The following is a 10000-nucleotide window of genomic DNA, read 5'->3' on the forward strand; positions in this document are numbered from 1 at the left end:
AAGAATTGTATTTTTACATTGCCAAAGAAAGAGTAATGCAAATAAAATATAAAGAGAGAGAGGAAAAAAAAATTGTGCAATGTAATGAAATACAGAGCATCATTTTAGTAAAATGACAGAATTAAAGTGAGTTTAATGTAAAGTGAGCAGTCATAACAATGAGACCAAACCCAGGCGTGAAGATCACTCAGGGTCTCGTACTGCGCCAGGCTGAGACACATCGTGCTAATAAATTACAGCAGTCTTTATCTTCTATAGTAAGACGAGGAGTTTCTCACCGGCTGATGTTTAGTGTGTGTTTAACTTTGGGGTCGGGTTCTTGTGCAGCTCTGTCTGACTTGTGTAGCGTCGACGTAACCTTTCTCCCTGTGTGTGTTTCTGTATCTAACTGTGTTTACTGTCATTTTTAACTCATCCCTGTCTATAGCTGATCAGTCATGGTGTGCTGAAGAGCGCTGAGGTTTACTCTGCTGCTGTTGTGTTGGTCTGTTCGGATTGCCGACTGAGTTCCGTGATCCTTCGGGACAGAACATCGGACCAGCCGAGAGAAGGGATCGTTTTCCTCGATCGTCTCTTTTAATCAGCTGATATTTGTGTGTTTCTGCCATCGCATGCATTGTGTGTTGCGTATCAAAGTACTCGTCGGGTATATTTACAGAATTCCACACGCAGGCTTTCGATTGGATGTGGTCCCAGATACCGATTCTAATATTTGTCAGCCGAAAATCTAACAGGAATCTTTAACAGACTGTTAAGATCCTTTAAAATGCCCCACAGGCTTCATGTCCCACTTCATTCCCTGCCAAGTTGAAGTGGAGCTGATTGTTAGTCTTTAGGGTTATAATACCATGATCGAGTTTTGTGTTGGTTCCTAGTGTGAATGTGTGTTGTGTACCGTGGGATCTACATCTCTCTTAAAATGTCAGGATATCCTATCCTATATAGGTCTATTTGCCTTTTTTGGGTATTTTTCTTTTAATTTGATTTAATCAGGGGACGTCTTAATTACTTTGTGTGTGTGTGTGTGTGTGTTTTGTCATATACTGTCATATACAACATACTGTTGTTCTATTATTAACTTTTTTTCAAACAGTCTGGGAATGGTTCTCTCTCTCTCTCTCTCTCTCTCTCTCTGTCTGTCTGTCTGTCTGTCTGTCTGTCTGTCTCTCTCTGTCTGTCTCTCTGTCTGTCTCTCTCTGTCTGTCTCTCTGTCTCTCTTTGTCTCTCTCTTTGTCTCTCTCTGTCTCTCTCTCTGTTTCTGTCTCTTTCTCTCTCTCTGTCTGTCTCTCTCTCTGTCTCTCTCTCTGTCTGTCTGTCTCTCTCTGTCTGTCTCTCTGTCTCTCTCTTTGTCTCTCTCTGTCTCTGTCTCTCGCTCTCTGTTTCTGTCTCTTTCTCTCTCTCTCTGTCTGTCTCTCTCTGTCTGTCTCTCTCTGTCTGTCTGTTCCTCTCTGTCTGTCTCTTTGCCTCTCTCTCTTTGTCTCTCTCTCTCTCTCTCTCTCTCTCTCTCTCTCTCTCTCTCTCTCTCTCTCTCTCTCTCTGTCTCTCTCTCTTTGTCTCTCTCTGTCTCTGTCTCTCGTTCTCTGTTTCTGTCTCTTTCTCCCTTTCTCTATGTCTCTCTCTCTCTGTCTGTCTGTCCCTCTCTGTCTGTCTCTTTGCCTCTCTCTCTTTCTCTCTCTCTCTCTCTCTCTCTCTCTCTCTCTCTCTCTCTCTCTTTCTGTCTCATGTCTGTGACGGTCATCATATTTTAGGCACATAAATGTTAAGCGTGTCTCTGGGTAGAAGTGTGCATCTGATTAACGCTTGGTGTCTAGTATGCAAATCAGATGGGAACATTTGATAACCAGCTTTTTGTGCTGTTCCTTGTTTTCCCTTTGTTGAAGGAGGCGCTTGCTTGTCATATATCGTTAAACTCAGATCAACGTGCCAACGATCAACTGTTTTACAACTGTTCTTTGGAACACGATGTCAGGTGACTCTCCAAGTCGTCTGCTTCAAATAAAGCCCATTCTTCATGTGGCTGGAAACTGGGGACCTTTTTTGAACTTGATGATGTTATCAGTAAAGCAGCAGGATGTGATCTTTGGGAATTTTCCATTCTCTGCTAGAACAATGATGTGCTAACAGCATGTCCCCAAGTCCTTTATTCCTTGTTTTACAATTTTGATTATCAGCAAGGACTCGTGTAGTATTTCAAAAACCATTTGATTTTCTTTGTTCAAACTGAGATTGATGTAGGCAGCAGATCCTCCTGTGCTTGACTGCTGTCAACTTTGTTGCTGCTCTCCGTGAGCTAGCTGATACGACTCGAAGGAAATGTAGTCACTTCAAGGAAATTGCTTCATGTGCATTGTTGAGGGAGCAGACGTGCTATATTAAAAACAAGAACGCAGTCCTTTTTTAATCACTAGAGTGTGTGATATGAGGTTTGATGTAAGACTGCATGATAAACAATAATTTGTTTAAAAAAAGCAAAACCTCAAAGAGGTAGCTGTAAACGTGACACCGACAGTGCGGTGGAATTTCTCTTAGAACCAGAATAGCAGCTTTTGTTGAGAGTTTGGGGACAAGTGTGTAAGTAAGCAAGGGAAGAAGCTGATGAGGGAGAAAGCGAGAGGAATAAAACAGAGTAATGAGCAAGCAATGAAGATTGGACTGGGAGAGAGCAAGCAAAGGATGGGTTATGGACTGGAGCAAGTGTGGGGAAACCTGACTGGAAGGGAGAAGGCCATGTTAGCAAGCATGGTACTGGGACTGGGAGGGAGCAATCAAGGTAGGAGCAAGTAAGGTAAGGTGCCCGAAGGGAAGCAAGTGAGTGAAGGGGCCTGGGAGGGAGCAAGTGACTGAAGGGGCCTGGGAGGGAGCAAGTGACTGAAGGGGCCTGGGAGGGAGCAAGTGACTGAAGGGGCCTGGGAGGGAGCAAGTGACTGAAGGGCCCTGGGAGGGAGCAAGTGACTGAAGGGGCCTGGGAGGGAGCAAGTGACTGAAGGGGCCTGGGAGGGAGCAAGTGACTGAAGGGGCCTGGGAGGGATCAATCAAGGTAGGAGCAAGTAAGGTAAGGGGCCCGAAGGGAAGCAAGTGAGCGAAGGGTCCTGGGAGGGAGCAAGTCAGGTAAGGGGCCTGGGAGGGAAGCAAGTGAGGGAAGCAAGTGAGTGAAGGGGCCCAGAGGGGAGCAAGTAAGGTAAGGGGCCCAGAGGGGAGCAAGTAAGGTAAGGGGCCCAGAGGGGAGCAAGTAAGGTAAGGGGCCCAGAGGGGAGCAAGTAAGGTAAGGGGCCCAGAGGGGAGCAAGTAAGGTAAGGGGCCCAGAGGGGAGCAAGTAAGGTAAGGGGCCCAGAGGGGAGCAAGTAAGGTAAGGGGCCCGGAGGGGAGCAAGTAAGGTAAGGGGCCCGGAGGGGAGCAAGTAAGGTAAGGGGCCCGGAGTTAGCGAGCAAGTATGGAAAAGTGGCCCAGGAGGGAGCGAGCAAGTAAGGTAAGGGGCCCAGGAGGGAGCGAGCAAGTAAGGTAAAGGGGCCCAGGAGGGAGCGAGCAAGTAAGGTACAGGGCCTGGAGGGAAAGAGCAAGTAAGGTAAAGGAGCCCAGGAGGGTGTGAGCAAGTAAGGTAAAGGGGCCCAGGAGGGAGCGAGCAAGTAAGGTATGGGGCCCATGAGGGAGCGAGCAAGTAAGGTAAAGGGGGGCCCAGGAGGGAGCGAGCAAGTAAGGTAAAGGGGCCCAGGAGGGAGCGAGCAAGTAAGGTAAAGGGGCCCAGGAGGGAGCGAGCAAGTAAGGTAAGGGGGCCCAGGAGGGAGCGAGCAAGTAAGGTAAAGGGGCCCAAGTAAAGAGACCTTTTAGGGAGCGAGCAAGGGAGGGAAAATGGTCTTGTAAGGTCAAGCAATGGAGAGAAGACTAAGAATGAGTCAAAGGAAGGAAGAGACTGGGAAGAAATAAATGAAGGAAATGGATCAGAGAGAGCAAGAAATTGAGGTGGACTGGGAAGGAGCATGTGAAGGAAAAGAGCTGGACGAAATCAAGCAAAGGAGCGCTTGATTTGACTGGGCATGTAAAAGCAAGGGATTGGGACTAGAAGGGCATAAGCAAAGGAGGAAAAAGGTCTGGGAAAGTGTAAATACAGTAACTGCCTGCCTGTGCACCCTCAGGATCAGAGGTCACTCTACAGGTCACAGTGATTCAGTGTCCGTGCTAAAGATGTGAACCACCTAGTCTTGTGTGTTGGAGGTGTGACCAGCCTTCATTTTTTTTACATCATTGTCTGCTGGTCTGCCTGTTTATTCTTCTATATCTCATCATCACTGTCTTTCTCTTCTTAGCACTTCTGTCTATCTCTCTTAGACCTGGGAGAGGCCATCACAGAACACGCTAATGTCTCTTAGCCAGAAACGAGAAGGAACGCAAGACTTGGAGTCAGTGGAAAAAGACTTGCCTTACAGCTACTGACTATGTGGAAATTATGTACACAAACACACACACACACACACACACACACACACACACACACACACACACACACACACAATCACTATGCACTAGCCTGTACTATGAGGCTGTGTTTATTTTTGTTCTGGTTGATACGATGATTTCACCGCTAGTGAGCAGCTTGTGTGAGAGATGTGGGTTTCGTGATGTCTCTGCTCAGCACTGAAAGACGTCACCCTTCCGCTTGCCTTGTGGCAGAAACGGCACCGTACAGATGTTAACCTCTTAACTCCTACAGACGTCACGTTCACATGCTATCGCAGTCGTGCAGTCGCACATTCACCTTTTACTACGTGTTGGATTACACACAGCGTTAAATGAAGTCATGTGCCTTATCTGCGGTTCTTATGGTGCATGTTGCAAATATACTGTAGCCATCGTGCTGAGTCATAATTCTGAACCGTGTCCATATCAGACAAAGGCGGCCAGCGATCTCATTTAGATTACCACTGACATGTTTTTGTCCTGTTTTAATCGTCTGCCGCTCGTGCCGAGCGCTTGGCTGACGCTCCGGTAACCAGTCTGACAGCGTGTTAAAGATCAGAAGATCATCCGTTTATTCGTACGCTTAAAGAACTCTTTTTTGTCACCTCCGCTATAGGTTTTCAGACATGTTAAATGTGTATGCTATCATCGCTCTTCACTCACACTCGAGTGTATTTCACATATCTCTGCTCATGTGTGGATTGGTTGACAGTGTGCCATTGGCAAGTGGACCAAAGCATCTCTGAGAAGTACAAGTTGCCATGGAAACGGATGTGTGGTGTGTGTGTGTGTGGGGGGGATGGCTGGTGGGTAGCCATGCAGCTGTAGCTGGTTGGCTGGGTATCAGTTTTTAGGAGGAAAAGGAAGACTTGTGTGATTATTTTTTGCTTTTTTTAAACAATGGGACAATAGGGCATCTCTGCTGGAGCAGATAACCGCTCCATTTTCCTGTTCAGCGTTACTACATCCAAATCCGTTGGACGAAATCCGAATCGGCGACGGCCGCTTGGTATTCCAGGAGCAAAATTCCGAAATATAGAAACCTTAAAATGTTCTGAATTAAAATGAAAGCGTTCTCTCAGTTCTCGTGCTTGGGTCTGGAATCTCGAGCTCAGTTTCTCGGTCAGAAGTCAGAAGGCCGCCTCTAAAATTCACGTCTTAATGAATTTCTGAAGTCAGCTTTCTACCTCTAGAGTTTAGAACTTATTTTCGCAATTTCACAATCACATCTCTGCCTTTTACATTTCGGTTGAGCAACACTTCAGTTTAACAAATGATCCAGATCATGCTGTAAACTCAGACTGTGCCAGAGTGTCGGGTCAGAGAGAGGTTAACCTTTAACAGATCTCAGTTCAAAGTCCTTGTTAATTCTGTTACTCAATGGCACTAATCCTTTTCAGCACAGTTTCTGAACACACACACACACACACACACACACACACACACACACACACTGCTCTTTATGGGTCTTTTATGTGGACTGGGTGAAGGTGACTGTGGTTCATAATAGTTTATTACTTTTAAATCTATGTCCTTTACAGTATGAGGTTTAGATGTAAACACATTCTGTTTCTTTATTTATTGATTCATTTATCTGCTATCATTGCAAACATTTCCAGCCTCAGTCATGAAACATAATGTAATAAGTAAGTACCAAATAATACAACTGGGCACGTGATGCTATGAGAAAACAATCAACGGCGCAATTAATCCGATAGGGTGCGAAGAAGTGGTCGCGTGGATCAGATGGGGTGCGACTTGTTACATCGAAGGTCTAGATAAAGATTACACCTTCTGTTACGTAACCGATAGCCTCCTCAGGCTAAACGCACAGTGTCCACAGCGCACGTAAGTCTTCAGTCACCGTACTGGTGTCGCGTTCCTACTGCTGGTTGCCATGGTGGTAATAATGTTTCAGCAGGTGGCGCAACTAGCATTCCAAATCAGTCGAGTCGCTCCATATTTACATAGGGTTCAACCTTGTCACGTCGCTGTCAGCCGTGTCACCAGGAATCACTAGTTCTCCTTGAAAACAAATGATCTCTGGTTGCTTTGTCACTGCTAATCGCTGTATGTGTAAACGCAGCATTGTAGATCATAGGGGAAAGTGCGAGCACTGAGAGACGCCGCTGTTGTGGGATCTGTTCAGCAGTTTTTCTTAAGTGTTCTTGACATGAATTCTTTTAATCAAGCAAAAATGGTGAAAGCTAATCGATTTACTTGTCAGGTTTTTTTTTTATCATAACTGTGAGCTGTGCTAGCTACAAACACTTTTAGTGCACAATCTGACTCTCCGTCTCCTCTGTTCTTCTCTAGGAGACAAGGATGGCAGCAAGGTGACTTCAGTGATGGCGACTCCAGGCCAGGGGCCAGACCGGCCTCAGGAGGTCAGCTACACCGACACCAAGGTGATCGGGAACGGCTCGTTCGGCGTCGTATACCAGGCCAAACTGTGCGAGTCCGGAGAAATGGTGGCCATCAAGAAGGTGCTGCAGGACAAGAGGTTTAAGGTGAGAGTTGTGAGGGGTGCAGATGAAATGGTGTTAATCTCTAGAAGGGTGGCAGTATTTGTGCTCACGAGATTAATGGATCAGGAGGGTGAGTTGGGCCAAAGATGTGGATGAGTATGTAATATCTTTAATAGGGGATGATGCCACCATGGTGACATCAGTCTGCTGAATTTGATCCGCTGTAACGACAGAGAGAGAGAGAGAGAGAGAGTGTGTGTTCTGATTGGTCTCAGTGGTGTGGTGGGGGTTTCACAATACACATACAGAGATTAAAGATTCTGCAGGTGTGTGTGTGTGTGTGTGTGTGTGTGTGTACCCACGTGTTGGACTCTTCACTCCCTCAATCAGAACTTTTTTAACGCGTTTGGTTGATGAGTTTAACGCGTCAAGCACCAGTCGTGTCAAGCACCGTCGCCATGGCAACCTGTACCATCAGATCGTGTCGCGATCGATTTACTGGCTCTAATGAAGTGCTCTTCTCCTCTGCTCTCGGTCAGATTGCAGAAATTGGTGATACAGTGAGCGAAAGATTAATTATTTCTCTTCCACCGTTCAGCAGTCAGACACGCTGCTACTTAAGAGAAAAGAAATGCGATCACACCGCGTTCAGTTCAGCCCTTATTATATCTAATAGCTCCTGCCAGTAAGGAAGCACATCTGACCTCAAGGAAATAAATAAAGAGGGAAAATCCCTGCCAGGACGATCCAGTATCGTGCTGAGTCATCCCCGAGCCAGTGATCGACGTTGGATTATTCAGCCTTGGCACACGGCCTGGTGGCGAATGTGACCGTGGAGAATGAAGGTTTATTTCACTTCACTGCAGTGCCATTATTGCTCTGTTAGGTGTTCCTTCATTACTCCTAAACTGCTGAGCTATAGATTAGATACTTAAGAAAGAGGCTGCCATGTTTCCTTATAGTGTGTGGTGTGTGTGTGTGTGTGTGGTGTGGTGTGGTGTGTGTGTGTGTAAATGCAGAGTGGCCTGGCAGGTTGCCTTGGAGACAGAACCACAAAGGTTCATGATGTCACTGAAGTTATGAGTGCGAGAGAGAGCTGATAAGAAGAATAGTTTGGCTTTGGTACTTAGATCATAAAGCGATTGAAGTCCAGAGTAACATTATATTAAATACTAGAACTAATTATTGCTAGAACTGAAGTTTATATGAAAACGATATTCTATATATTTTCTAATAATCAAGTTTGATGGACAGTCTTCTGTAAACAACAGACTGATCAGCTTACTCCCTCCATACATGGTTGTGGTTAGCATACGTGTGCCCCTGTCCGTCCGTGCGTCCGTCTGTCCGCATGTGTGTGCGAGCCTGTTTGTCCGTCCGTGTGTGTACGTGTGCTTGCGTGTGTACGTCCGTCTGTCCGCATGTGTGTGAGCCCGTCTGTCTGTCCGTCTGTGTCTCCGTCCGTATGTGTATGCGAGCCTGTTTGTCCGTCCGTGTGTGTACGTGTGCTTGCGTGTGTACGTCCGTCTGTCCGCATGTGTGTGCGTCCGTCCATGTGTGTGAGCCCGTCTGTCTGTCCGTCTGTGTCTCCGTCCGTATGTCCATAGCCCGCTTTTTCCCAGTTGTACAATGTGTAGGGTCCTAAAGTCTAATTCCATTTTTCTCAACTATTCTACGTAAAATTAAAAGGATTTTGGATGTTTTTTTTTAACCCACCTTTTTTTTTTTTTTTTTAAATGAATGCATCTGTGACAGTTCTGAGCATCCCACGCTGTGCAGCTGCAGCAAGACCACCATGGAATCTGTGATATTTCTGGTTTTGACGATTCCAACAGGATTTATTTTAATACTCCGCCTCTACATTTCCCTCACTTCCCTTAGCAGCATGAATGAGACACACTTGTGCCTCTCTCACCGTCACTGTGTGGGTGGTGTGCCAATTATGGCCTCTGTCTCAAGCAGCATGGCTCAGAGAGATACTGTGTGTGTGTGTGTGTGTGTGTGTGTGTGAGAGAGAGAGAGAGAGAGAGAGAGGGAGAGAAACCAAAAGTTTTCCTGAGGCTCGGCCCTGTTCGTCATTTCTATTCTCATCCTCATCTCATCACATTTGGGTTAGAAATGGACATGAAGCCCGACTGCAACGCTGCTAAACATCTGTTCATGCTGCTCCATCCCATGGGCTTCATCATACCCTCATCTTTAGCTTTTATTTTACATGGTATAAATCCGTACAATGCTTTTTTTATTTTTTTTTTAAAATATATTGCAACGAAACTTGTATCATTGAGGAATATTAAATCAGAATAAATTTGACTACTGCAGCTGGTTAGTAATCAATAACAATATTGATGTATTGACAATGTATTATTATACTTCTATATTATGACATCACAGCATTGTTCCAAATCAGGGGATTACATTTTTTACACTGTCGCATTCTCTTTGGCTCTGTTAGCTTCTAAATCGCAAAATTTCAGTGTCGCACGATTTGTTTGTGCAAGTCACATGTGAGCAAACTGTCCTCTGATTGGTCATCGCACACCTCCTTATGTTCCAGGGTTCTACTCATAGCTTCATCCATCAGGGTGGAGCATCAGCAGCTCTGTAGGTGTCCTTTTAGTTGTAGTTGTTATAATTGAGCAGGATTCACGAGCCAAACACCCTAAATGTGATGAAGTTTATGTTCTCCGTGCTGATGACGGTGCACATTTTTTACTTTTCATTTCTCTTCTCTGCTACAGAACCGTGAGCTGCAGATCATGAGGAAGCTGGACCACTGCAACATCGTCCGCCTCCGATACTTCTTCTACTCCAGCGGTGACAAGGTGACCGTCTCTGTCCGCACACATGCTTGTACTTATTGTTGGCATTGTAATGATGCTCCATAAGGCACTACTACTCAGTTTTACCGTGTGAATGCAGGACTAGTGGGTAAGTGAATAACAAAGAGGGACCAAGTTTATTACGTTCAGCCTGATGAATTAATTTAGTGACTTTGTGGCAATGCAAGTGCCGTTCCTGTGGTTTAGGTAAATCAGAGAGACTTGTACCTCTTGCTCAGCTGTTTCTGTGTGTGTGAT

General features: G+C 45.7%; 1 protein-coding gene across 2 annotated transcripts in view; it reads left to right on the top strand.

The window, feature by feature from the left end:
- gsk3ba (glycogen synthase kinase 3 beta, genome duplicate a) overlaps positions 1-10000 on the top strand; it is a 44022-nt gene that overhangs the window by 22128 nt on the left and 11894 nt on the right. For both annotated transcript variants that reach the window (XM_060876985.1, XM_060876986.1), the window contains exons 2-3: positions 6769-6962; positions 9662-9745. In XM_060876985.1, coding sequence (XP_060732968.1) covers positions 6769-6962; positions 9662-9745 — 278 coding nt within the window. The remainder of the gene's footprint in view (positions 1-6768; positions 6963-9661; positions 9746-10000) is intronic.

This window comes from Tachysurus vachellii, chromosome 8, assembly GCF_030014155.1.
Source record: "Tachysurus vachellii isolate PV-2020 chromosome 8, HZAU_Pvac_v1, whole genome shotgun sequence".
NCBI lineage: Eukaryota > Metazoa > Chordata > Actinopteri > Siluriformes > Bagridae > Tachysurus > Tachysurus vachellii.